General features: G+C 28.2%; 8 protein-coding genes across 8 annotated transcripts; 4 read left to right on the forward strand and 4 right to left on the reverse strand.

The window, feature by feature from the left end:
- On the forward strand, nucleotides 1–3,481 carry LOC128669039 (retinal rod rhodopsin-sensitive cGMP 3',5'-cyclic phosphodiesterase subunit delta-like). The gene is made up of 4 exons (XM_053743205.1): nucleotides 1–162; nucleotides 339–401; nucleotides 499–756; nucleotides 1,852–3,481. The coding sequence occupies exons 1-4, from the start codon at nucleotides 122–124 to the stop codon at nucleotides 1,931–1,933; spliced, it is 444 nt and encodes a 147-aa protein (XP_053599180.1). The 5' UTR covers nucleotides 1–121; the 3' UTR covers nucleotides 1,934–3,481.
- Nucleotides 2,120–5,139, reverse strand: LOC128667245 (lipoma-preferred partner homolog; the record flags this gene model as incomplete). The annotated part of the gene is made up of 1 exon (XM_053743213.1): nucleotides 2,120–5,139. A coding segment is annotated over one exon (1,047 nt), but the record flags the coding sequence as incomplete, so codon positions are not given.
- Nucleotides 5,140–7,282: 2,143 nt separating this feature from the next.
- On the forward strand, nucleotides 7,283–9,821 carry LOC128668976 (retinal rod rhodopsin-sensitive cGMP 3',5'-cyclic phosphodiesterase subunit delta-like). Its single transcript, XM_053742809.1, has 4 exons — nucleotides 7,283–7,463; nucleotides 7,642–7,704; nucleotides 7,803–8,060; nucleotides 9,334–9,821. The coding sequence occupies exons 1-4, from the start codon at nucleotides 7,423–7,425 to the stop codon at nucleotides 9,413–9,415; spliced, it is 444 nt and encodes a 147-aa protein (XP_053598784.1). The 5' UTR covers nucleotides 7,283–7,422; the 3' UTR covers nucleotides 9,416–9,821.
- LOC103569234 (lipoma-preferred partner homolog) lies at nucleotides 9,603–12,623 on the reverse strand (the record flags this gene model as incomplete). Its single annotated transcript, XM_008546466.3, has 1 exon — nucleotides 9,603–12,623. A coding segment is annotated over one exon (1,047 nt), but the record flags the coding sequence as incomplete, so codon positions are not given.
- Nucleotides 12,624–14,766: 2,143 nt separating this feature from the next.
- On the forward strand, nucleotides 14,767–18,446 carry LOC128668978 (retinal rod rhodopsin-sensitive cGMP 3',5'-cyclic phosphodiesterase subunit delta-like). Its single transcript, XM_053742811.1, has 4 exons — nucleotides 14,767–14,947; nucleotides 15,126–15,188; nucleotides 15,286–15,543; nucleotides 16,817–18,446. The coding sequence occupies exons 1-4, from the start codon at nucleotides 14,907–14,909 to the stop codon at nucleotides 16,896–16,898; spliced, it is 444 nt and encodes a 147-aa protein (XP_053598786.1). The 5' UTR covers nucleotides 14,767–14,906; the 3' UTR covers nucleotides 16,899–18,446.
- On the reverse strand, nucleotides 17,085–21,625 carry LOC128669042 (lipoma-preferred partner homolog). Its single transcript, XM_053743214.1, has 2 exons — nucleotides 21,616–21,625; nucleotides 17,085–20,094 (listed from the first exon to the last, which is right to left on the reverse strand). The coding sequence occupies exons 1-2, from the start codon at nucleotides 21,623–21,625 to the stop codon at nucleotides 19,058–19,060; spliced, it is 1,047 nt and encodes a 348-aa protein (XP_053599189.1). The 3' UTR covers nucleotides 17,085–19,057.
- A 623-nt stretch (nucleotides 21,626–22,248) lies between these two features.
- LOC128668975 (retinal rod rhodopsin-sensitive cGMP 3',5'-cyclic phosphodiesterase subunit delta-like) lies at nucleotides 22,249–24,785 on the forward strand. The gene is made up of 4 exons (XM_053742807.1): nucleotides 22,249–22,428; nucleotides 22,607–22,669; nucleotides 22,767–23,024; nucleotides 24,298–24,785. The coding sequence occupies exons 1-4, from the start codon at nucleotides 22,388–22,390 to the stop codon at nucleotides 24,377–24,379; spliced, it is 444 nt and encodes a 147-aa protein (XP_053598782.1). The 5' UTR covers nucleotides 22,249–22,387; the 3' UTR covers nucleotides 24,380–24,785.
- Nucleotides 24,567–27,587, reverse strand: LOC128669043 (lipoma-preferred partner homolog; the record flags this gene model as incomplete). Its single annotated transcript, XM_053743215.1, has 1 exon — nucleotides 24,567–27,587. A coding segment is annotated over one exon (1,047 nt), but the record flags the coding sequence as incomplete, so codon positions are not given.
- Nucleotides 27,588–27,955: the final 368 nt, after the last annotated feature.

The raw sequence follows: 27,955 nt of genomic DNA on the forward strand, positions 1-27,955 counted from the left end.
TTGGTACCCTCAGTTGTCTCTTGTTCATCAATATAAATATTTATATCGTTGCTTATTTATCACAATTCCACTGACAGTGTCTTATATATTTATTGTTATAAATTAAAATTAATAATTTAAAATGCCATCACGAGCAGAAGACATTTTAAAAGGATTTCAAGTGTAAGTTTTTTTAAATTATTTTATTAATAAGAATTTTTTTCATTCATTTTGAGGTTATGGTGATTTTAAATAATTTTAAGTAACAATATGAATATATATTGTTCATTTTAAATAAATAATATAAGTATATATATATACATGATAAATGATTTAATTAATAAAATAAATTTATGCAGAAATTGGATGAATTTACGAGATGCGGATACGGGAAAAGTTTTATGGCAAGGAAATGAGGACTTGTAAGTAAAAATTTATAATTATATGATTTTCTAATCAATATTTAATTGATTAATTATGTATTTGTATGTTTATGTGTGTGTGTGTTTTTTTTTTTAGATCGGTACCTGATGTGGAACACGAGGCGCGCGTACCTAAAAGAATATTAAAATCCCGCGCGGTTTCAAGGGAAATAAATTTCAGTTCGATTGAGCCGCTGGAAAGGTTCAGGTTGGAACAGAAGGTTTTATTCAAAGGACGTTGTCTGGAGGAATGGCTCTTCGAATTCGGCTTAGTCATACCTCAGAGTACCAACACGTGGCAGAGTTTAATGCAAGCGGCTCCAGAAAGTCAGATGATGCCGGCGAATGTTCTTAAGTATGATTTTTTTTTATATTTACCTATTTCTTGGGATCAGTAGAATATTCGGATTACTATGAGATGCTTGGCTCTGAATGGTCACTACCGGAAGTGATTGAGATTTTAGAAAAATAGTTGAGATGAAAAAAAAGAAAACGTGAAAATGTAACTAGTAGTTTTGATTGAATTGGATCTTGTGGCAATTGTAGAGAAATTAATGAATATTACAGGATAGATGAAAAAAAGTTGTGAATTGCCAGAAGTATATTTAGTTTAGGAAATCAGGGATTTTAAATTTTCAAGTCAGAAATATCTTTGTAAATATTGAGTTATCAGAAAAATTGCAAGAGACCTTTTTTGTAGCGCTTTAAATTATCTACAAAAAAGGTGTCTTGTAGTTTTTTTTTAAACTTGATAGTTATTGAGATATTTGGAGTTTAAAATATTCTAGGGTCTTCTGGACTCGTTGATAGTAAAAATATATGCGCTGTCGAAGATTTTCCTTAAAATTTAAAGGAAATTACTTGAAGTTATTGACAAGTTCAATCAGTCATTAATATAAAATATAAATATTATTATAAATTAACTTATTTATATACTTTATTTTTACATAAATTTAAATTTCCAAGTGATAAATGTCATGAAAATTAAAATCACAATGTATTTTATTTTATTTCATTTAAATTATTTTTTTTTTTTTGTCCATAAGTCAATTAATTTTAAATAATATTAATTTTAAAGCTGATAGTTATTTTAAAAACCTGAATTTTAATTTAAAATTATTTTTTTTCATGTGTAATTAGTTTTTAAATACGCGAAAGTTCATAGCAAGACTTTAATAAACTCGCAATTATCAAAAACTAATTAAGGTTTTTTAAAAAAAAGTTAGTACTGTATTTTAAAATTTTTTGAATTTAAATCCAACTCAATTAATTACATAGATCATATATTTTTAAATACTCACATTGTATTTTCCTCCGTAATTATTCTTCATTTAAAAAAAAAAATTAAAATCTCAATCGTGTTTCTCCGTGCCAACAATTCGTTATTTTACTTGATCCAGAATAAAATTTCCTGAATTTAAATTTTAAACCATTAAATTTTATTTTACAGTGGGAACATCGTAATCGAGACGAAATTCTTTGATGACAACTTGCTAGTATCGACAAGCCGAATGCGCCTTTTTTACGTTTAAAGTACAAAGAAAAAACAAATTAATATATCAAACTATTCCATTAATTTTTTAAAAAAAAATTAATAATCGATATTAAAATTAATTTATAAGTAGTTAATTAAGGATAGCCACTGTGAGGATCGAAAAAATAAGTGTTTTTCAGGAATTTTTTTTGACTGGGATAGTAAAGGAATTTGGGGATCGGGGTTTTGTTTTTGTTTTATAAAGTATACATTGAAGATAATTCTCCTAAATTTTTATTAAAAAATATCATGCTATTATAATGATATACACATTTTTGTGGAGCACCACAAAAATTTCCCCCACCACGGTGTCATCTCTAACTCAAAAACGGATTATCTGAAACAAAAAAACCAAGTCGCGCTGTAATCTCTATGCATAAAAAAAAATTGTTAATCGGTTCATATTTATGTAAATTATAGATGCCACCAGTTCAAAAAAAGTAGTTTTTTTTAACTTTGATTTAATAAAGAAAAAAAATTTTTTTTCTTAAATTTCACAGTGGCTATCATCCCCCTTAAGATGAGTTAATTCATTACTCTTTTCTGTGTATGTACGATACAATTACATATTGTATACTCATGTAAAAAGTATGATTTCTATTCACGCATCTTAATTATGTGATTGCATTTATGTATATTTTTATTCTATTTATTTATTAACTGATAAATAATCTTACATTTAATTAATAAGTAAACAAACAGAACAACAGTATTATAATGTTAATAATTACTGTAAATCGAGGACCAGTTTATAATATAATATATATATTTACGAGTGATATATTTTTAGTTTTGTGCATATCAACATTATTTTTACCTTTGTTTTATTTAAAGCAATTATAATAAAATTATAATGATAATACAAATGTTAAATAAATAAATTTTCAATTATTTATGCCTATATATTATTGTTCTCATATATTATTATAATTTTTTTTAACCACCGAATTTATGCTTTGTAAAAAAATTTGGCAATTATTTGTAAGTTTGTCTGCACACATTTTTAAAAATTGATTAAAACATGAAATTTTTTATCTTTAAAATTTTACAAAATTAATTTTTTTTAATACACTTGTCAAGAGTGGGTAAAATATTATTAAAAAAATACAAACAAACACTAACTGAAAAACTCCAGACTCAGGTCACCCAATTAGCCTATCTAGAGTCCACTGCAATTTTTGTATAATGGATAGATAATAATTCAACAATCATTGAAATATTTACTGATAAAATTTATTATCAAATTATAAATACAAAGCCATACATAAAGATAATAATAATCAACAAATCTCAATAAAGACTCGTTGCATAAAAACAAATCTTATAGTCATATATATATATTTTATCGATTACAAATATCCATTAACTATTCATTATTTATCACAATAGAAATTTTAATAACAATCCTAATTTACTGGAATAATTATACGGGTGTATGTGTGCGTTTTAACAGTCAATTAATCTAATATAAATGTCAATGTAAATGTATTTAATTGTTACTATTTAATAAAATGTTTATAAATAAACAATAGCTTACTTTTGATAATCGTCTTAGTCTTGATTTTTACCAGTCACTATTATTATAACCAAATAGTTGTATTTAAAATTTACCTCAATTTTTTCTATATTTTAACTACAAATATTATACTAATATGAGTAATTTCGTAAATATTAGGAATAAGTAGGGCTTGTTGGTACTCTTTCCAGAGGAAATTTAATTCTAGACAATTTTCTACTGATTAAATTTTTTCGTAGGAGTGATAGTTTGGCAGATAAATGTACTGAGTACTTACGAATGTTGTTAATATGATTAATTTAGTAAAAATTGGGAATAAGTAGGGCTTGTTGGTATTCTTTCCAGAGGATATTCAATTCTAGATAATTTTCTACTGATTAAATTTTTTCGTAGGAGTGATAGTTTGGGAGATAAATATGACAAGTAGTTTTTGATACTTAAATTTTGTTTTGATTACAATTAAATCTAATACTTTATTTAATTTAAAATAATAAGATAAAATATATTATAGAAAATACAAATACTAAAAAAAATATTCAGTACTTTTTCTCAAAAATACTGAACAAATAGACTATTGGAATGTTTATAAACTTATAAGCTATTAGTATAAACGAATAAAAATATGGCACCTTGATTATATTTTACAATTCAGTAGTCATATGAGAAGTGAGTGCCTGTACACGTTTTGCGTTGCAGCTCTTGCAGAGAACATGGTCATCGAGCAGATAGCAGCCACTGCCTTCGGCGTCTGATGACAAACGCAGCCCGCAGTCCTCGCACTTGTAACACTGAATATGAAAGCTGCGATCTAGAGCTACGACTCTGACGGTCTCATCCTGTCCAGGCTCTGGCATAATCGGAAGCTTGCAGACGCAGCAACGGGGAGCAAATTTTTTATGGAAGCACTGGATGCAGTGGATCTGATTGGTCGCGTCGACAGTGAAGGGAATCCCGTCCAAACTTTGCCCGCAGACGACGCAGGTGAAACAAGATGGGTGGTAGGGTTTCCCAGTTGCGCGCAAAATGCGATCGAGAATTGGCCGGGTGCAGACGCAACATTTTTCTAAAGTATTCAAATAGTCTTCCTCGCAGTAGGGCTTACCCTCGAGTGAATAAAAAGGCTTTCCCTGTAAATTTACGCGGCATACAAAGCAGCAGAAACAGTCGATATGAAAAACTTTGTCCATTGCCGAACACCCGGTGCCTTCACCTTCGACTTTTTTCCCGCAGTGAGCGCAAATTCCATAAATGTCACTGTCGTCTTGGTTGTCTTCCATTCCCTGGACTAGTAAATCTGTGAGAGTGTCAACTTCTTTTACGGGAGAGACTTTACCTGGAGGCTGAGTACTCGCTGACCCGTACCCGGAGTACATGGAGTAGTTGCAGGACAGCTGGGAAGGCGGCCGCGGGTTTATTGGCTCGTAGATCGACTCGTAAGTTGAGCTAGACTGGGAACTGGGTCCGTAGATGTCATTTGGGTAGTCGTGGTGGTGGTGATGGTGATGGTGGTCTGGTGGGTAATCTGTCTGATGATGGGGGTCGTAGGTGGCGCGGCGTAGTTCGCTGTAGCTGGATGACACGGGACTTGGTGGCGGTGGTAATTCTTCTGGGGGCGGTGGAAATGACCCAGGAACGCAGGAAATGTATTCTGTGGGCTCTGGTGGCGGTGGCAAATCATCTAGAAGATTTATTTATGTGAATAATTTCGCGGGTTTTCTGGTATAAATTAGGGCTGTGCGAATAATTCGGACTTACGAATTATTTTAAATACTTGGAATTCGATTAATTTGAAAATTTACGAATATATTTCGAAATTTGATTAATAGGTTGAATTCAAATTAAACGAAAATAATTCAAAAATTATTATTCAATATTCAAGAATTATTCTATCAGTTCGAATAGTTAGAAAATTTACAAATGATTCAAAAACTTACGAATACTTCGAAAATTTACAAATTCAAAAATTAACGAATACTTCGAATTCGAATAATTTAAAAATAATTCGATAACTGATGAACACTTCGAATTCGAATAATTCTATCAGTTCAGATAATTCGAAAAGTTACGAATAATTGGAATTTTTCAAATACTTATAAATACTTCGAATTCGAATAATTCGATCAGTTCGAATAATTCGAAAACTGACATACTTTGAATAATTCAAATACTAACAGATAATCCTATTAATTTCAAAATGTACGAATACTTCGAACTCTTCGAATATTTTCAATAACTTATTTTGAAAATGACTAAATATTTATATAAAATATAAAGGTATCAATAAGAAATATTTATAATTAATTAACAGAAAGGTGAAATAAATTATTCAGTATCTAGGTGGAAATTTTGAGGATTATTGTCATGGAAATTTAATAAAATTTATGAATTTTAAAAGAATATTGATTAGTTCGTAATTAAAGAAATTAGAGCAAAATTTTAAATGAAAATACAATGTGAATATTTAAAAATATATGATCTATGTAATTAATTGAGTTGGATTTAAATTCAAAAAGTTTTAAAATACAGTACTAACTTTTTTTTAAAAAACCTTAATTAGTTTTTGATAATTGCGAGTTTATTAAAGTCTTGCTATGAACTTTCGCGTATTTAAAAACTAATTACACATGAAAAAAAATAATTTTAAATTAAAATTCAGGTTTTTAAAATAACTATCAGCTTTAAAATTAATATTATTTAAAATTAATTGACTTATGGACAATAAAAAAAAAATAATTTAAATGAAATAAAATAAAATACATTGTGATTTTAATTTTCATGACATTTATCACTTGGAAATTTAAATTTATGTAAAAATAAAGTATATAAATAAGTTAATTTATAATAATATTTATATTTTATATTAATGACTGATTGAACTTGTCAATAACTTCAAGTAATTTCCTTTAAATTTTAAGGAAAATCTTCGACAGCGCATATATTTTAATTATCAACGAGTCCAGAAGACCCTAGAATATTTTAAACTCCAAATATCTCAATAACTATCAAGTTTAAAAAAAAACTACAAGACACCTTTTTTGTAGATAATTTAAAGCGCTACAAAAAAAGGTCTCTTGCAATTTTTCTGATAACTCAATATTTACAAAGGTATTCCTGGTTCGAAAATTATAAATTCCATTAAAGTAAAGTATATAAATAACTTGATTTATAATCATATTTATATTTTATATTCATGACTAACTTAAACTCATTAATAATTTCCTTTAAATTTCCAGTAAAATTTTTCACAGTCCATGTAACCATAATTTGAATCAATTATAAAATTATGATCATAAATGTAACTGACGTCTAATAATCTTTGGATTCTTTTTCAAAACAATAAATTATAAAAAAAAAATTGCACCTGCAGTTTTTTGAATTCCCTCCATGTGCATATTTTCAGTTTTTTTTTCCATAATTGATTTGTTGAAAAAAAAAATCAGAAAAGTTTTGACAGTCCGTAAATTTCAAATTAAATATTTAGTATTTAAAATTATTTTTAAAAACTTAGAATTGATTTAATGATTTCTCACATGTTAATTATTTATCAATGATAACTGTAGACATTGAAGTACATTGAAGTTTCATTAAATATCACCTAAATCGACAATTTTAAATTACACTTCTATTCACACATGCGCACATTTTCTTTCGTCCTAAAATATTAAGGCGCATATACTTGTAACCACTTAACAATAATCTTCGGTTTTCTTTTCAACCAACGAAAAATTTACATCTCTAACCCTATAGTGTACTAAATGTTCTCCCACTTTTCTCTGCGCATGCGCAGTTTATAAATGTGCAGTAGTAGGGCAATTTCCAAAGCCCATGCTTTTACTGGAACCTCATTACCTTGGTAACCTCAGTTGTCTCTTGTTCATCAATATAAATATTTATATTGTTGCTTATTTATCACAATTCCACTGACAGTGTCTTATATATTTATTGTTATAAATTAAAATTAATAATTTAAAATGCCATCACGAGCAGAAGACATTTTAAAAGGATTTCAAGTGTAAGTTTTTTTAAATTATTTTATTAATAAGAATTTTTTTCATTCATTTTGAGGTTATGGTGATTTTAAATAATTTTAAGTAACAATATGAATATATATTGTTCATTTTAAATAAATAATATAAGTATATATATATATACATGATAAATGATTTAATTAATAAAATTAATTTATGCAGAAATTGGATGAATTTACGAGATGCGGATACGGGAAAAGTTTTATGGCAAGGAAATGAGGACATGTAAGTAAAAATTTATAATTATATGATTTTCTAATCAATATTTAATTGATTAATTATGTATTTGTATGTTTATGTGTGTGTGTGTTTTTTTTTTTTAGATCGGTACCTGATGTGGAACACGAGGCGCGCGTACCTAAAAGAATATTAAAATCCCGCGCGGTTTCAAGGGAAATAAATTTCAGTTCGATTGAGCCGCTGGAAAGGTTCAGGTTGGAACAGAAGGTTTTATTCAAAGGACGTTGTCTGGAGGAATGGCTCTTCGAATTCGGCTTAGTCATACCTCAGAGTACCAACACGTGGCAGAGTTTAATGCAAGCGGCTCCAGAAAGTCAGATGATGCCGGCGAATGTTCTTAAGTATGATTTTTTTTTTATATTTACCTATTTCTTGGGATCAGTAGAATATTCGGATTACTATGAGATGCTTGGCCCTGAATGGTCACTACCGGAAGTGATTGAGATTTTAGAAAAATAGTTGAGATGAAAAAAAAGAAAACGTGAAAATGTGACTAGTAGTTTTGATTGAATTGGATCTTGTGGCAATTGTAGAGAAATTAATGAATATTACAGGATAGATGAAAAAAAGTTGTGAATTGCCAGAAGTATATTTAGTTTAGGAAATCAGGGATTTTAAATTTTCAAGTCAGGAATATCTTTGTAAATATTGAGTTATCAGAAAAATTGCAAGAGACCTTTTTTGTAGCGCTTTAAATTATCTACAAAAAAGGTGTCTTGTAGTTTTTTTTTAAACTTGATAGTTATTGAGATATTTGGAGTTTAAAATATTCTAGGGTCTTCTGGACTCGTTGATAATAAAAATATATGCGCTGTCGAAGATTTTCCTTGAAATTTAAAGGAAATTACTTGAAGTTATTGACAAGTTCAATCAGTCATTAATATAAAATATAAATATTATTATAAATTAACTTATTTATATACTTTATTTTTACATAACTTTAAATTTCCAAGTGATAAATGCCATAAAAATTAAAATCACAATGTATTTTATTTTATTTCATTAAAATTTTTTTTTTTTTTATTGTCCATAAGTCAATTAATTTTAAATAATATTAATTTTAAAGCTGATAGTTATTTTAAAAACCTGAATTTTAATTTAAAATTATTTTTTTTCATGTGTAATTAGTTTTTAAATTCGCGAAATTTCATAGCAAGACTTTAATAAACTCGCAATTATCAAAAACTAATTAAGGTTTTTTAAAAAAAAGTTAGTACTGTATTTTAAAATTTTTTGAATTTAAATCCAACTCAATTAATTACATAGATCATATATTTTTAAATACTCACATTGTATTTTCATTTAAAATTATGCTCTAATTTCTTTAATTACGAACTAATCAATATTTATTTAAAATTCATAAATTTCCATGACAATTATCATCGACAATCATAAAAATTTTGAGAAGTAACTTTCATCTATCAACCATGAAATTTATTGAAATAGAATTCGTATCTCTAGACAGTCAAATTTTCCTCCGTAATTATTCTTCATTTAAAAAAAAAAAATTAAAATCTCAATCGTGTTTCTCCGTGCCAACAATTCGTTATTTTACTCGATCCAGAATTAAATTTCCTGAATTTAAATTTTAAACCATTAAATTTTATTTTACAGTGGGAACATCGTAATCGAGACGAAATTCTTTGATGACAACTTGCTAGTATCGACAAGCCGAATGCGCCTTTTTTACGTTTAAAGTACAAAGAAAAAACAAATTAATATATCAAACTATTCCATTAATTTTTTAAAAAAAAAATTAATAATCGATATTAAAATTAATTTATAAGTAGTTAATTAAGGATAGCCACTGTGAGGATCGAAAAAATAAGTGTTTTTCAGGAATTTTTTTTTACTGGGATAGTAAAGGAATTTGGGGATCGGGGTTTTGTTTTTGTTTTATAAAGTATACATTGAAGATAATTCTCCTAAATTTTTATTAAAAAATATCATGCTATTATAATGATATACACATTTTTGTGGAGCACCACAAAAATTTCCCCCACCACGGTGTCATCTCTAACTCAAAAACGGATTATCTGAAACAAAAAAACCAAGTCGCGCTGTAATCTGTATGCATAAAAAAAAAATTGTTAATCGGTTCATATTTATGTAAATTATAGATGCCACCAGTTCAAAAAAAGTAGTTTTTTTTAACTTTGATTTAATAAAGAAAAAAAATTTTTTTTCTTAAATTTCACAGTGGCTATCATCCCCCTTAAGATGAGTTAATTCATTACTCTTTTCTGTGTATGTACGATACAATTACATATTGTATACTCATGTAAAAAGTATGATTTCTATTCACGCATCTTAATTATGTGATTGCATTTATGTATATTTTTATTCTATTTATTTATTAACTGATAAATAATCTTACATTTAATTAATAAGTAAACAAACAGAACAACAGTATTATAATGTTAATAATTACTGTAAATCGAGGACCAGTTTATAATATAATATATATATTTACGAGTGATATATTTTTAGTTTTGTGCATATCAACATTATTTTTACCTTTGTTTTATTTAAAGCAATTATAATAAAATTATAATGATAATACAAATGTTAAATAAATAAATTTTCAATTATTTATGCCTATATATTATTGTTCTCATATATTATTATAATTTTTTTTAACCACCGAATTTATGCTTTGTAAAAAAATTTGGCAATTATTTGTAAGTTTGTCTGCACACATTTTTAAAAATTGATTAAAACATGAAATTTTTTATCTTTAAAATTTTACAAAATTAATTTTTTTTAATACACTTGTCAAGAGTGGGTAAAATATTATTAAAAAAATACAAACAAACACTAACTGAAAAACTCCAGACTCAGGTCACCCAATTAGCCTATCTAGAGTCCACTGCAATTTTTGTATAATGGATAGATAATAATTCAACAATCATTGAAATATTTACTGATAAAATTTATTATCAAATTATAAATACAAAGCCATACATAAAGATAATAATAATCAACAAATCTCAATAAAGACTCGTTGCATAAAAACAAATCTTATAGTCATATATATATATTTTATCGATTACAAATATCCATTAACTATTCATTATTTATCACAATAGAAATTTTAATAACAATCCTAATTTACTGGAATAATTATACGGGTGTATGTGTGCGTTTTAACAGTCAATTAATCTAATATAAATGTCAATGTAAATGTATTTAATTGTTACTATTTAATAAAATGTTTATAAATAAACAATAGCTTACTTTTGATAATCGTCTTAGTCTTGATTTTTACCAGTCACTATTATTATAACCAAATAGTTGTATTTAAAATTTACCTCAATTTTTTCTATATTTTAACTACAAATATTATACTAATATGAGTAATTTCGTAAATATTAGGAATAAGTAGGGCTTGTTGGTACTCTTTCCAGAGGAAATTTAATTCTAGACAATTTTCTACTGATTAAATTTTTTCGTAGGAGTGATAGTTTGGCAGATAAATGTACTGAGTACTTACGAATGTTGTTAATATGATTAATTTAGTAAAAATTGGGAATAAGTAGGGCTTGTTGGTATTCTTTCCAGAGGATATTCAATTCTAGATAATTTTCTACTGATTAAATTTTTTCGTAGGAGTGATAGTTTGGGAGATAAATATGACAAGTAGTTTTTGATACTTAAATTTTGTTTTGATTACAATTAAATCTAATACTTTATTTAATTTAAAATAATAAGATAAAATATATTATAGAAAATACAAATACTAAAAAAAATATTCAGTACTTTTTCTCAAAAATACTGAACAAATAGACTATTGGAATGTTTATAAACTTATAAGCTATTAGTATAAACGAATAAAAATATGGCACCTTGATTATATTTTACAATTCAGTAGTCATATGAGAAGTGAGTGCCTGTACACGTTTTGCGTTGCAGCTCTTGCAGAGAACATGGTCATCGAGCGGATAGCAGCCACTGCCTTCGGCGTCTGATGACAAACGCAGCCCGCAGTCCTCGCACTTGTAACACTGAATATGAAAGCTGCGATCTAGAGCTACGACTCTGACGGTCTCATCCTGTCCAGGCTCTGGCATAATCGGAAGCTTGCAGACGCAGCAACGGGGAGCAAATTTTTTATGGAAGCACTGGATGCAGTGGATCTGATTGGTCGCGTCGACAGTGAAGGGAATCCCGTCCAAACTTTGCCCGCAGACGACGCAGGTGAAACAAGATGGGTGGTAGGGTTTCCCAGTTGCGCGCAAAATGCGATCGAGAATTGGCCGGGTGCAGACGCAACATTTTTCTAAAGTATTCAAATAGTCTTCCTCGCAGTAGGGCTTACCCTCGAGTGAATAAAAAGGCTTTCCCTGTAAATTTACGCGGCATACAAAGCAGCAGAAACAGTCGATATGAAAAACTTTGTCCATTGCCGAACACCCGGTGCCTTCACCTTCGACTTTTTTCCCGCAGTGAGCGCAAATTCCATAAATGTCACTGTCGTCTTGGTTGTCTTCCATTCCCTGGACTAGTAAATCTGTGAGAGTGTCAACTTCTTTTACGGGAGAGACTTTACCTGGAGGCTGAGTACTCGCTGACCCGTACCCGGAGTACATGGAGTAGTTGCAGGACAGCTGGGAAGGCGGCCGCGGGTTTATTGGCTCGTAGATCGACTCGTAAGTTGAGCTAGACTGGGAACTGGGTCCGTAGATGTCATTTGGGTAGTCGTGGTGGTGGTGATGGTGATGGTGGTCTGGTGGGTAATCTGTCTGATGATGGGGGTCGTAGGTGGCGCGGCGTAGTTCGCTGTAGCTGGATGACACGGGACTTGGTGGCGGTGGTAATTCTTCTGGGGGCGGTGGAAATGACCCAGGAACGCAGGAAATGTATTCTGTGGGCTCTGGTGGCGGTGGCAAATCATCTAGAAGATTTATTTATGTGAATAATTTCGCGGGTTTTCTGGTATAAATTAGGGCTGTGCGAATAATTCGGACTTACGAATTATTTTAAATACTTGGAATTCGATTAATTTGAAAATTTACGAATATATTTCGAAATTTGATTAATAGGTTGAATTCAAATTAAACGAAAATAATTCAAAAATTATTATTCAATATTCAAGAATTATTCTATCAGTTCGAATAGTTAGAAAATTTACAAATGATTCAAAAACTTACGAATACTTCGAAAATTTACAAATTCAAAAATTAACGAATACTTCGAATTCGAATAATTTAAAAATAATTCGATAACTGATGAACACTTCGAATTCGAATAATTCTATCAGTTCAGATAATTCGAAAAGTTACGAATAATTGGAATTTTTCAAATACTTATAAATACTTCGAATTCGAATAATTCGATCAGTTCGAATAATTCGAAAACTGACATACTTTGAATAATTCAAATACTAACAGATAATCCTATTACTTTCAAAATGTACGAATACTTCGAACTCTTCGAATATTTTCAATAACTTATTTTGAAAATGACTAAATATTTATATAAAATATAAAGGTATCAATAAGAAATATTTATAATTAATTAACAGAAAGGTGAAATAAATTATTCAGTATCTAGGTGGAAATTTTGAGGATTATTGTCATGGAAATTTAATAAAATTTATGAATTTTAAAAGAATATTGATTAGTTCGTAATTAAAGAAATTAGAGCAAAATTTTAAATGAAAATACAATGTGAATATTTAAAAATATATGATCTATGTAATTAATTGAGTTGGATTTAAATTCAAAAAGTTTTAAAATACAGTACTAACTTTTTTTTAAAAAACCTTAATTAGTTTTTGATAATTGCGAGTTTATTAAAGTCTTGCTATGAACTTTCGCGTATTTAAAAACTAATTACACATGAAAAAAAATAATTTTAAATTAAAATTCAGGTTTTTAAAATAACTATCAGCTTTAAAATTAATATTATTTAAAATTAATTGACTTATGGACAATAAAAAAAAAATAATTTAAATGAAATAAAATAAAATACATTGTGATTTTAATTTTCATGACATTTATCACTTGGAAATTTAAATTTATGTAAAAATAAAGTATATAAATAAGTTAATTTATAATAATATTTATATTTTATATTAATGACTGATTGAACTTGTCAATAACTTCAAGTAATTTCCTTTAAATTTCAAGGAAAATCTTCGACAGCGCATATATTTTAATTATCAACGAGTCCAGAAGACCCTAGAATATTTTAAACTCCAAATATCTCAATAACTATCAAGTTTAAAAAAAAACTACAAGACACCTTTTTTGTAGATAATTTAAAGCGCTACAAAAAAAGGTCTCTTGCAATTTTTCTGATAACTCAATATTTACAAAGGTATTCCTGGTTCGAAAATTATAAATTCCATTAAAGTAAAGTATATAAATAACTTGATTTATAATCATATTTATATTTTATATTCATGACTAACTTAAACTCATTAATAATTTCCTTTAAATTTCCAGTAAAATTTTTCACAGTCCATGTAACCATAATTTGAATCAATTATAAAATTATGATCATAAATGTAACTGACGTCTAATAATCTTTGGATTCTTTTTCAAAACAATAAATTATAAAAAAAAAATTGCACCTGCAGTTTTTTGAATTCCCTCCATGTGCATATTTTCAGTTTTTTTTTCCATAATTGATTTGTTGAAAAAAAAAATCAGAAAAGTTTTGACAGTCCGTAAATTTCAAATTAAATATTTAGTATTTAAAATTATTTTTAAAAACTTAGAATTGATTTAATGATTTCTCACATGTTAATTATTTATCAATGATAACTGTAGACATTGAAGTACATTGAAGTTTCATTAAATATCACCTAAATCGACAATTTTAAATTACACTTCTATTCACACATGCGCACATTTTTTTTCGTCCTAAAATATTAAGGCGCATATACTTGTAACCACTTAACAATAATCTTCGGTTTTCTTTTCAACCAACGAAAAATTTACATCTCTAACCCTATAGTGTACTAAATGTTCTCCCACTTTTCTCTGCGCATGCGCAGTTTATAAATGTGCAGTAGTAGGGGAATTTCCAAAGCCCATGCTTTTACTGGAACCTCATTACCTTGGTAACCTCAGTTGTCTCTTGTTCATCAATATAAATATTTATATCGTTGCTTATTTATCACAATTCCACTGACAGTGTCTTATATATTTATTGTTATAAATTAAAATTAATAATTTAAAATGCCATCACGAGCAGAAGACATTTTAAAAGGATTTCAAGTGTAAGTTTTTTTAAATTATTTTATTAATAAGAATTTTTTTCATTCATTTTGAGGTTATGGTGATTTTAAATAATTTTAAGTAACAATATGAATATATATTGTTCATTTTAAATAAATAATATAAGTATATATATATATACATGATAAATGATTTAATTAATAAAATAAATTTATGCAGAAATTGGATGAATTTACGAGATGCGGATACGGGAAAAGTTTTATGGCAAGGAAATGAGGACATGTAAGTAAAAATTTATAATTATATGATTTTCTAATCAATATTTAATTGATTAATTATGTATTTGTATGTTTATGTGTGTGTGTGTTTTTTTTTTTAGATCGGTACCTGATGTGGAACACGAGGCGCGCGTACCTAAAAGAATACTAAAATCCCGCGCGGTTTCAAGGGAAATAAATTTCAGTTCGATTGAGCCGCTGGAAAGGTTCAGGTTGGAACAGAAGGTTTTATTCAAAGGACGTTGTCTGGAGGAATGGCTCTTCGAATTCGGCTTAGTCATACCTCAGAGTACCAACACGTGGCAGAGTTTAATGCAAGCGGCTCCAGAAAGTCAGATGATGCCGGCGAATGTTCTTAAGTATGATTTTTTTTTTATATTTACCTATTTCTTGGGATCAGTAGAATATTCGGATTACTATGAGATGCTTGGCCCTGAATGGTCACTACCGGAAGTGATTGAGATTTTAGAAAAATAGTTGAGATGAAAAAAAAGAAAACGTGAAAATGTGACTAGTAGTTTTGATTGAATTGGATCTTGTGGCAATTGTAGAGAAATTAATGAATATTACAGGATAGATGAAAAAAAGTTGTGAATTGCCAGAAGTATATTTAGTTTAGGAAATCAGGGATTTTAAATTTTCAAGTCAGGAATATCTTTGTAAATATTGAGTTATCAGAAAAATTGCAAGAGACCTTTTTTGTAGCGCTTTAAATTATCTACAAAAAAGGTGTCTTGTAGTTTTTTTTTAAACTTGATAGTTATTGAGATATTTGGAGTTTAAAATATTCTAGGGTCTTCTGGACTCGTTGATAATAAAAATATATGCGCTGTCGAAGATTTTCCTTGAAATTTAAAGGAAATTACTTGAAGTTATTGACAAGTTCAATCAGTCATTAATATAAAATATAAATATTATTATAAATTAACTTATTTATATACTTTATTTTTACATAACTTTAAATTTCCAAGTGATAAATGCCATAAAAATTAAAATCACAATGTATTTTATTTTATTTCATTAAAATTTTTTTTTTTTTTATTGTCCATAAGTCAATTAATTTTAAATAATATTAATTTTAAAGCTGATAGTTATTTTAAAAACCTGAATTTTAATTTAAAATTATTTTTTTTCATGTGTAATTAGTTTTTAAATTCGCGAAATTTCATAGCAAGACTTTAATAAACTCGCAATTATCAAAAACTAATTAAGGTTTTTTAAAAAAAAGTTAGTACTGTATTTTAAAATTTTTTGAATTTAAATCCAACTCAATTAATTACATAGATCATATATTTTTAAATACTCACATTGTATTTTCATTTAAAATTATGCTCTAATTTCTTTAATTACGAACTAATCAATATTCATTTAAAATTCATAAATTTCCATGACAATTATCATCGACAATCATAAAAATTTTGAGAAGTAACTTTCATCTATCAACCATGAAATTTATTGAAATAGAATTCGTATCTCTAGACAGTCAAATTTTCCTCCGTAATTATTCTTCATTTAAAAAAAAAAAATTAAAATCTCAATCGTGTTTCTCCGTGCCAACAATTCGTTATTTTACTCGATCCAGAATTAAATTTCCTGAATTTAAATTTTAAACCATTAAATTTTATTTTACAGTGGGAACATCGTAATCGAGACGAAATTCTTTGATGACAACTTGCTAGTATCGACAAGCCGAATGCGCCTTTTTTACGTTTAAAGTACAAAGAAAAAACAAATTAATATATCAAACTATTCCATTAATTTTTTAAAAAAAAATTAATAATCGATATTAAAATTAATTTATAAGTAGTTAATTAAGGATAGCCACTGTGAGGATCGAAAAAATAAGTGTTTTTCAGGAATTTTTTTTGACTGGGATAGTAAAGGAATTTGGGGATCGGGGTTTTGTTTTTGTTTTATAAAGTATACATTGAAGATAATTCTCCTAAATTTTTATTAAAAAATATCATGCTATTATAATGATATACACATTTTTGTGGAGCACCACAAAAATTTCCCCCACCACGGTGTCATCTCTAACTCAAAAACGGATTATCTGAAACAAAAAAACCAAGTCGCGCTGTAATCTCTATGCATAAAAAAAAATTGTTAATCGGTTCATATTTATGTAAATTATAGATGCCACCAGTTCAAAAAAAGTAGTTTTTTTTAACTTTGATTTAATAAAGAAAAAAAATTTTTTTTCTTAAATTTCACAGTGGCTATCATCCCCCTTAAGATGAGTTAATTCATTACTCTTTTCTGTGTATGTACGATACAATTACATATTGTATACTCATGTAAAAAGTATGATTTCTATTCACGCATCTTAATTATGTGATTGCATTTATGTATATTTTTATTCTATTTATTTATTAACTGATAAATAATCTTACATTTAATTAATAAGTAAACAAACAGAACAACAGTATTATAATGTTAATAATTACTGTAAATCGAGGACCAGTTTATAATATAATATATATATTTACGAGTGATATATTTTTAGTTTTGTGCATATCAACATTATTTTTACCTTTGTTTTATTTAAAGCAATTATAATAAAATTATAATGATAATACAAATGTTAAATAAATAAATTTTCAATTATTTATGCCTATATATTATTGTTCTCATATATTATTATAATTTTTTTTAACCACCGAATTTATGCTTTGTAAAAAAATTTGGCAATTATTTGTAAGTTTGTCTGCACACATTTTTAAAAATTGATTAAAACATGAAATTTTTTATCTTTAAAATTTTACAAAATTAATTTTTTTTAATACACTTGTCAAGAGTGGGTAAAATATTATTAAAAAAATACAAACAAACACTAACTGAAAAACTCCAGACTCAGGTCACCCAATTAGCCTATCTAGAGTCCACTGCAATTTTTGTATAATGGATAGATAATAATTCAACAATCATTGAAATATTTACTGATAAAATTTATTATCAAATTATAAATACAAAGCCATACATAAAGATAATAATAATCAACAAATCTCAATAAAGACTCGTTGCATAAAAACAAATCTTATAGTCATATATATATATTTTATCGATTACAAATATCCATTAACTATTCATTATTTATCACAATAGAAATTTTAATAACAATCCTAATTTACTGGAATAATTATACGGGTGTATGTGTGCGTTTTAACAGTCAATTAATCTAATATAAATGTCAATGTAAATGTATTTAATTGTTACTATTTAATAAAATGTTTATAAATAAACAATAGCTTACTTTTGATAATCGTCTTAGTCTTGATTTTTACCAGTCACTATTATTATAACCAAATAGTTGTATTTAAAATTTACCTCAATTTTTTCTATATTTTAACTACAAATATTATACTAATATGAGTAATTTCGTAAATATTAGGAATAAGTAGGGCTTGTTGGTACTCTTTCCAGAGGAAATTTAATTCTAGACAATTTTCTACTGATTAAATTTTTTCGTAGGAGTGATAGTTTGGCAGATAAATGTACTGAGTACTTACGAATGTTGTTAATATGATTAATTTAGTAAAAATTGGGAATAAGTAGGGCTTGTTGGTATTCTTTCCAGAGGATATTCAATTCTAGATAATTTTCTACTGATTAAATTTTTTCGTAGGAGTGATAGTTTGGGAGATAAATATGACAAGTAGTTTTTGATACTTAAATTTTGTTTTGATTACAATTAAATCTAATACTTTATTTAATTTAAAATAATAAGATAAAATATATTATAGAAAATACAAATACTAAAAAAAATATTCAGTACTTTTTCTCAAAAATACTGAACAAATAGACTATTGGAATGTTTATAAACTTATAAGCTATTAGTATAAACGAATAAAAATATGGCACCTTGATTATATTTTACAATTCAGTAGTCATATGAGAAGTGAGTGCCTGTACACGTTTTGCGTTGCAGCTCTTGCAGAGAACATGGTCATCGAGCAGATAGCAGCCACTGCCTTCGGCGTCTGATGACAAACGCAGCCCGCAGTCCTCGCACTTGTAACACTGAATATGAAAGCTGCGATCTAGAGCTACGACTCTGACGGTCTCATCCTGTCCAGGCTCTGGCATAATCGGAAGCTTGCAGACGCAGCAACGGGGAGCAAATTTTTTATGGAAGCACTGGATGCAGTGGATCTGATTGGTCGCGTCGACAGTGAAGGGAATCCCGTCCAAACTTTGCCCGCAGACGACGCAGGTGAAACAAGATGGGTGGTAGGGTTTCCCAGTTGCGCGCAAAATGCGATCGAGAATTGGCCGGGTGCAGACGCAACATTTTTCTAAAGTATTCAAATAGTCTTCCTCGCAGTAGGGCTTACCCTCGAGTGAATAAAAAGGCTTTCCCTGTAAATTTACGCGGCATACAAAGCAGCAGAAACAGTCGATATGAAAAACTTTGTCCATTGCCGAACACCCGGTGCCTTCACCTTCGACTTTTTTCCCGCAGTGAGCGCAAATTCCATAAATGTCACTGTCGTCTTGGTTGTCTTCCATTCCCTGGACTAGTAAATCTGTGAGAGTGTCAACTTCTTTTACGGGAGAGACTTTACCTGGAGGCTGAGTACTCGCTGACCCGTACCCGGAGTACATGGAGTAGTTGCAGGACAGCTGGGAAGGCGGCCGCGGGTTTATTGGCTCGTAGATCGACTCGTAAGTTGAGCTAGACTGGGAACTGGGTCCGTAGATGTCATTTGGGTAGTCGTGGTGGTGGTGATGGTGATGGTGGTCTGGTGGGTAATCTGTCTGATGATGGGGGTCGTAGGTGGCGCGGCGTAGTTCGCTGTAGCTGGATGACACGGGACTTGGTGGCGGTGGTAATTCTTCTGGGGGCGGTGGAAATGACCCAGGAACGCAGGAAATGTATTCTGTGGGCTCTGGTGGCGGTGGCAAATCATCTAGAAGATTTATTTATGTGAATAATTTCGCGGGTTTTCTGGTATAAATTAGGGCTGTGCGAATAATTCGGACTTACGAATTATTTTAAATACTTGGAATTCGATTAATTTGAAAATTTACGAATATATTTCGAAATTTGATTAATAGGTTGAATTCAAATTAAACGAAAATAATTCAAAAATTATTATTCAATATTCAAGAATTATTCTATCAGTTCGAATAGTTAGAAAATTTACAAATGATTCAAAAACTTACGAATACTTCGAAAATTTACAAATTCAAAAATTAACGAATACTTCGAATTCGAATAATTTAAAAATAATTCGATAACTGATGAACACTTCGAATTCGAATAATTCTATCAGTTCAGATAATTCGAAAAGTTACGAATAATTGGAATTTTTCAAATACTTATAAATACTTCGAATTCGAATAATTCGATCAGTTCGAATAATTCGAAAACTGACATACTTTGAATAATTCAAATACTAACAGATAATCCTATTAATTTCAAAATGTACGAATACTTCGAACTCTTCGAATATTTTCAATAACTTATTTTGAAAATGACTAAATATTTATATAAAATATAAAGGTATCAATAAGAAATATTTATAATTAATTAACAGAAAGGTGAAATAAATTATTCAGTATCTAGGTGGAAATTTTGAGGATTATTGTCATGGAAATTTAATAAAATTTATGAATTTTAAAAGAATATTGATTAGTTCGTAATTAAAGAAATTAGAGCAAAATTTTAAATGAAAATACAATGTGAATATTTAAAAATATATGATCTATGTAATTAATTGAGTTGGATTTAAATTCAAAAAGTTTTAAAATACAGTACTAACTTTTTTTTAAAAAACCTTAATTAGTTTTTGATAATTGCGAGTTTATTAAAGTCTTGCTATGAACTTTCGCGTATTTAAAAACTAATTACACATGAAAAAAAATAATTTTAAATTAAAATTCAGGTTTTTAAAATAACTATCAGCTTTAAAATTAATATTATTTAAAATTAATTGACTTATGGACAATAAAAAAAAAATAATTTAAATGAAATAAAATAAAATACATTGTGATTTTAATTTTCATGACATTTATCACTTGGAAATTTAAATTTATGTAAAAATAAAGTATATAAATAAGTTAATTTATAATAATATTTATATTTTATATTAATGACTGATTGAACTTGTCAATAACTTCAAGTAATTTCCTTTAAATTTTAAGGAAAATCTTCGACAGCGCATATATTTTAATTATCAACGAGTCCAGAAGACCCTAGAATATTTTAAACTCCAAATATCTCAATAACTATCAAGTTTAAAAAAAAACTACAAGACACCTTTTTTGTAGATAATTTAAAGCGCTACAAAAAAAGGTCTCTTGCAATTTTTCTGATAACTCAATATTTACAAAGGTATTCCTGGTTCGAAAATTATAAATTCCATTAAAGTAAAGTATATAAATAACTTGATTTATAATCATATTTATATTTTATATTCATGACTAACTTAAACTCATTAATAATTTCCTTTAAATTTCCAGTAAAATTTTTCACAGTCCATGTAACCATAATTTGAATCAATTATAAAATTATGATCATAAATGTAACTGACGTCTAATAATCTTTGGATTCTTTTTCAAAACAATAAATTATAAAAAAAAAATTGCACCTGCAGTTTTTTGAATTCCCTCCATGTGCATATTTTCAGTTTTTTTTTCCATAATTGATTTGTTGAAAAAAAAAATCAGAAAAGTTTTGACAGTCCGTAAATTTCAAATTAAATATTTAGTATTTAAAATTATTTTTAAAAACTTAGAATTGATTTAATGATTTCTCACATGTTAATTATTTATCAATGATAACTGTAGACATTGAAGTACATTGAAGTTTCATTAAATATCACCTAAATCGACAATTTTAAATTACACTTCTATTCACACATGCGCACATTTTCTTTCGTCCTAAAATATTAAGGCGCATATACTTGTAACCACTTAACAATAATCTTCGGTTTTCTTTTCAACCAACGAAAAATTTACATCTCTAACCCTATAGTGTACTAAATGTTCTCCCACTTTTCTCTGCGCATGCGCAGTTTATAAATGTGCAGTAGTAGGGCAATTTCCAAAGCCCATGCTTTTACTGGAACCTCATTACCTTGGTAACCTCAGTTGTCTCTTGTTCATCAATATAAATATTTATATTGTTGCTTATTTATCACAATTCCACTGACAGTGTCTTATATATTTATTGTTATAAATTAAAATTAATAATTTAAAATGCCATCACGAGCAGAAGACATTTTAAAAGGATTTCAAGTGTAAGTTTTTTTAAATTATTTTATTAATAAGAATTTTTTTCATTCATTTTGAGGTTATGGTGATTTTAAATAATTTTAAGTAACAATATGAATATATATTGTTCATTTTAAATAAATAATATAAGTATATATATATATACATGATAAATGATTTAATTAATAAAATTAATTTATGCAGAAATTGGATGAATTTACGAGATGCGGATACGGGAAAAGTTTTATGGCAAGGAAATGAGGACATGTAAGTAAAAATTTATAATTATATGATTTTCTAATCAATATTTAATTGATTAATTATGTATTTGTATGTTTATGTGTGTGTGTGTTTTTTTTTTTAGATCGGTACCTGATGTGGAACACGAGGCGCGCGTACCTAAAAGAATACTAAAATCCCGCGCGGTTTCAAGGGAAATAAATTTCAGTTCGATTGAGCCGCTGGAAAGGTTCAGGTTGGAACAGAAGGTTTTATTCAAAGGACGTTGTCTGGAGGAATGGCTCTTCGAATTCGGCTTAGTCATACCTCAGAGTACCAACACGTGGCAGAGTTTAATGCAAGCGGCTCCAGAAAGTCAGATGATGCCGGCGAATGTTCTTAAGTATGATTTTTTTTTTATATTTACCTATTTCTTGGGATCAGTAGAATATTCGGATTACTATGAGATGCTTGGCCCTGAATGGTCACTACCGGAAGTGATTGAGATTTTAGAAAAATAGTTGAGATGAAAAAAAAGAAAACGTGAAAATGTGACTAGTAGTTTTGATTGAATTGGATCTTGTGGCAATTGTAGAGAAATTAATGAATATTACAGGATAGATGAAAAAAAGTTGTGAATTGCCAGAAGTATATTTAGTTTAGGAAATCAGGGATTTTAAATTTTCAAGTCAGGAATATCTTTGTAAATATTGAGTTATCAGAAAAATTGCAAGAGACCTTTTTTGTAGCGCTTTAAATTATCTACAAAAAAGGTGTCTTGTAGTTTTTTTTTAAACTTGATAGTTATTGAGATATTTGGAGTTTAAAATATTCTAGGGTCTTCTGGACTCGTTGATAATAAAAATATATGCGCTGTCGAAGATTTTCCTTGAAATTTAAAGGAAATTACTTGAAGTTATTGACAAGTTCAATCAGTCATTAATATAAAATATAAATATTATTATAAATTAACTTATTTATATACTTTATTTTTACATAACTTTAAATTTCCAAGTGATAAATGCCATAAAAATTAAAATCACAATGTATTTTATTTTATTTCATTAAAATTTTTTTTTTTTTTATTGTCCATAAGTCAATTAATTTTAAATAATATTAATTTTAAAGCTGATAGTTATTTTAAAAACCTGAATTTTAATTTAAAATTATTTTTTTTCATGTGTAATTAGTTTTTAAATTCGCGAAATTTCATAGCAAGACTTTAATAAACTCGCAATTATCAAAAACTAATTAAGGTTTTTTAAAAAAAAGTTAGTACTGTATTTTAAAATTTTTTGAATTTAAATCCAACTCAATTAATTACATAGATCATATATTTTTAAATACTCACATTGTATTTTCATTTAAAATTATGCTCTAATTTCTTTAATTACGAACTAATCAATATTCATTTAAAATTCATAAATTTCCATGACAATTATCATCGACAATCATAAAAATTTTGAGAAGTAACTTTCATCTATCAACCATGAAATTTATTGAAATAGAATTCGTATCTCTAGACAGTCAAATTTTCCTCCGTAATTATTCTTCATTTAAAAAAAAAAAATTAAAATCTCAATCGTGTTTCTCCGTGCCAACAATTCGTTATTTTACTCGATCCAGAATTAAATTTCCTGAATTTAAATTTTAAACCATTAAATTTTATTTTACAGTGGGAACATCGTAATCGAGACGAAATTCTTTGATGACAACTTGCTAGTATCGACAAGCCGAATGCGCCTTTTTTACGTTTAAAGTACAAAGAAAAAACAAATTAATATATCAAACTATTCCATTAATTTTTTAAAAAAAAAATTAATAATCGATATTAAAATTAATTTATAAGTAGTTAATTAAGGATAGCCACTGTGAGGATCGAAAAAATAAGTGTTTTTCAGGAATTTTTTTTTACTGGGATAGTAAAGGAATTTGGGGATCGGGGTTTTGTTTTTGTTTTATAAAGTATACATTGAAGATAATTCTCCTAAATTTTTATTAAAAAATATCATGCTATTATAATGATATACACATTTTTGTGGAGCACCACAAAAATTTCCCCCACCACGGTGTCATCTCTAACTCAAAAACGGATTATCTGAAACAAAAAAACCAAGTCGCGCTGTAATCTGTATGCATAAAAAAAAAATTGTTAATCGGTTCATATTTATGTAAATTATAGATGCCACCAGTTCAAAAAAAGTAGTTTTTTTTAACTTTGATTTAATAAAGAAAAAAAATTTTTTTTCTTAAATTTCACAGTGGCTATCATCCCCCTTAAGATGAGTTAATTCATTACTCTTTTCTGTGTATGTACGATACAATTACATATTGTATACTCATGTAAAAAGTATGATTTCTATTCACGCATCTTAATTATGTGATTGCATTTATGTATATTTTTATTCTATTTATTTATTAACTGATAAATAATCTTACATTTAATTAATAAGTAAACAAACAGAACAACAGTATTATAATGTTAATAATTACTGTAAATCGAGGACCAGTTTATAATATAATATATATATTTACGAGTGATATATTTTTAGTTTTGTGCATATCAACATTATTTTTACCTTTGTTTTATTTAAAGCAATTATAATAAAATTATAATGATAATACAAATGTTAAATAAATAAATTTTCAATTATTTATGCCTATATATTATTGTTCTCATATATTATTATAATTTTTTTTAACCACCGAATTTATGCTTTGTAAAAAAATTTGGCAATTATTTGTAAGTTTGTCTGCACACATTTTTAAAAATTGATTAAAACATGAAATTTTTTATCTTTAAAATTTTACAAAATTAATTTTTTTTAATACACTTGTCAAGAGTGGGTAAAATATTATTAAAAAAATACAAACAAACACTAACTGAAAAACTCCAGACTCAGGTCACCCAATTAGCCTATCTAGAGTCCACTGCAATTTTTGTATAATGGATAGATAATAATTCAACAATCATTGAAATATTTACTGATAAAATTTATTATCAAATTATAAATACAAAGCCATACATAAAGATAATAATAATCAACAAATCTCAATAAAGACTCGTTGCATAAAAACAAATCTTATAGTCATATATATATATTTTATCGATTACAAATATCCATTAACTATTCATTATTTATCACAATAGAAATTTTAATAACAATCCTAATTTACTGGAATAATTATACGGGTGTATGTGTGCGTTTTAACAGTCAATTAATCTAATATAAATGTCAATGTAAATGTATTTAATTGTTACTATTTAATAAAATGTTTATAAATAAACAATAGCTTACTTTTGATAATCGTCTTAGTCTTGATTTTTACCAGTCACTATTATTATAACCAAATAGTTGTATTTAAAATTTACCTCAATTTTTTCTATATTTTAACTACAAATATTATACTAATATGAGTAATTTCGTAAATATTAGGAATAAGTAGGGCTTGTTGGTACTCTTTCCAGAGGAAATTTAATTCTAGACAATTTTCTACTGATTAAATTTTTTCGTAGGAGTGATAGTTTGGCAGATAAATGTACTGAGTACTTACGAATGTTGTTAATATGATTAATTTAGTAAAAATTGGGAATAAGTAGGGCTTGTTGGTATTCTTTCCAGAGGATATTCAATTCTAGATAATTTTCTACTGATTAAATTTTTTCGTAGGAGTGATAGTTTGGGAGATAAATATGACAAGTAGTTTTTGATACTTAAATTTTGTTTTGATTACAATTAAATCTAATACTTTATTTAATTTAAAATAATAAGATAAAATATATTATAGAAAATACAAATACTAAAAAAAATATTCAGTACTTTTTCTCAAAAATACTGAACAAATAGACTATTGGAATGTTTATAAACTTATAAGCTATTAGTATAAACGAATAAAAATATGGCACCTTGATTATATTTTACAATTCAGTAGTCATATGAGAAGTGAGTGCCTGTACACGTTTTGCGTTGCAGCTCTTGCAGAGAACATGGTCATCGAGCGGATAGCAGCCACTGCCTTCGGCGTCTGATGACAAACGCAGCCCGCAGTCCTCGCACTTGTAACACTGAATATGAAAGCTGCGATCTAGAGCTACGACTCTGACGGTCTCATCCTGTCCAGGCTCTGGCATAATCGGAAGCTTGCAGACGCAGCAACGGGGAGCAAATTTTTTATGGAAGCACTGGATGCAGTGGATCTGATTGGTCGCGTCGACAGTGAAGGGAATCCCGTCCAAACTTTGCCCGCAGACGACGCAGGTGAAACAAGATGGGTGGTAGGGTTTCCCAGTTGCGCGCAAAATGCGATCGAGAATTGGCCGGGTGCAGACGCAACATTTTTCTAAAGTATTCAAATAGTCTTCCTCGCAGTAGGGCTTACCCTCGAGTGAATAAAAAGGCTTTCCCTGTAAATTTACGCGGCATACAAAGCAGCAGAAACAGTCGATATGAAAAACTTTGTCCATTGCCGAACACCCGGTGCCTTCACCTTCGACTTTTTTCCCGCAGTGAGCGCAAATTCCATAAATGTCACTGTCATCTTGGTTGTCTTCCATTCCCTGGACTAGTAAATCTGTGAGAGTGTCAACTTCTTTTACGGGAGAGACTTTACCTGGAGGCTGAGTACTCGCTGACCCGTACCCGGAGTACATGGAGTAGTTGCAGGACAGCTGGGAAGGCGGCCGCGGGTTTATTGGCTCGTAGATCGACTCGTAAGTTGAGCTAGACTGGGAACTGGGTCCGTAGATGTCATTTGGGTAGTCGTGGTGGTGGTGATGGTGATGGTGGTCTGGTGGGTAATCTGTCTGATGATGGGGGTCGTAGGTGGCGCGGCGTAGTTCGCTGTAGCTGGATGACACGGGACTTGGTGGCGGTGGTAATTCTTCTGGGGGCGGTGGAAATGACCCAGGAACGCAGGAAATGTATTCTGTGGGCTCTGGTGGCGGTGGCAAATCATCTAGAAGATTTATTTATGTGAATAATTTCGCGGGTTTTCTGGTATAAATTAGGGCTGTGCGAATAATTCGGACTTACGAATTATTTTAAATACTTGGAATTCGATTAATTTGAAAATTTACGAATATATTTCGAAATTTGATTAATAGGTTGAATTCAAATTAAACGAAAATAATTCAAAAATTATTATTCAATATTCAAGAATTATTCTATCAGTTCGAATAGTTAGAAAATTTACAAATGATTCAAAAACTTACGAATACTTCGAAAATTTACAAATTCAAAAATTAACGAATACTTCGAATTCGAATAATTTAAAAATAATTCGATAACTGATGAACACTTCGAATTCGAATAATTCTATCAGTTCAGATAATTC

This window comes from Microplitis demolitor, chromosome 2 (assembly GCF_026212275.2).
Source record: "Microplitis demolitor isolate Queensland-Clemson2020A chromosome 2, iyMicDemo2.1a, whole genome shotgun sequence".
NCBI lineage: Eukaryota > Metazoa > Arthropoda > Insecta > Hymenoptera > Braconidae > Microplitis > Microplitis demolitor.

Bases quoted from the DNA above. Each gene is read 5' to 3' on its own strand.
- LOC128668978 (XM_053742811.1), top strand. From the start codon at position 14,907: ATGCCATCACGAGCAGAAGACATTTTAAAAGGATTTCAAGT. The intron at 14,948-15,125 runs GTAAGTTTTTTT...AAATTTATGCAG, and splicing joins ATTTTAAAAGGATTTCAAGT to AAATTGGATGAATTTACGAG. The intron at 15,189-15,285 runs GTAAGTAAAAAT...TTTTTTTTTTAG, and splicing joins TGGCAAGGAAATGAGGACAT to ATCGGTACCTGATGTGGAAC.
- LOC128669039 (XM_053743205.1), top strand. From the start codon at position 122: ATGCCATCACGAGCAGAAGACATTTTAAAAGGATTTCAAGT. The intron at 402-498 runs GTAAGTAAAAAT...TTTTTTTTTTAG, and splicing joins TGGCAAGGAAATGAGGACTT to ATCGGTACCTGATGTGGAAC. The intron at 757-1,851 runs GTATGATTTTTT...TTTATTTTACAG, and splicing joins ATGCCGGCGAATGTTCTTAA to TGGGAACATCGTAATCGAGA.
- LOC128668976 (XM_053742809.1), top strand. From the start codon at position 7,423: ATGCCATCACGAGCAGAAGACATTTTAAAAGGATTTCAAGT. The intron at 7,464-7,641 runs GTAAGTTTTTTT...TAATTTATGCAG, and splicing joins ATTTTAAAAGGATTTCAAGT to AAATTGGATGAATTTACGAG. The intron at 7,705-7,802 runs GTAAGTAAAAAT...TTTTTTTTTTAG, and splicing joins TGGCAAGGAAATGAGGACAT to ATCGGTACCTGATGTGGAAC.
- LOC128668975 (XM_053742807.1), top strand. From the start codon at position 22,388: ATGCCATCACGAGCAGAAGACATTTTAAAAGGATTTCAAGT. The intron at 22,670-22,766 runs GTAAGTAAAAAT...TTTTTTTTTTAG, and splicing joins TGGCAAGGAAATGAGGACAT to ATCGGTACCTGATGTGGAAC. The intron at 23,025-24,297 runs GTATGATTTTTT...TTTATTTTACAG, and splicing joins ATGCCGGCGAATGTTCTTAA to TGGGAACATCGTAATCGAGA.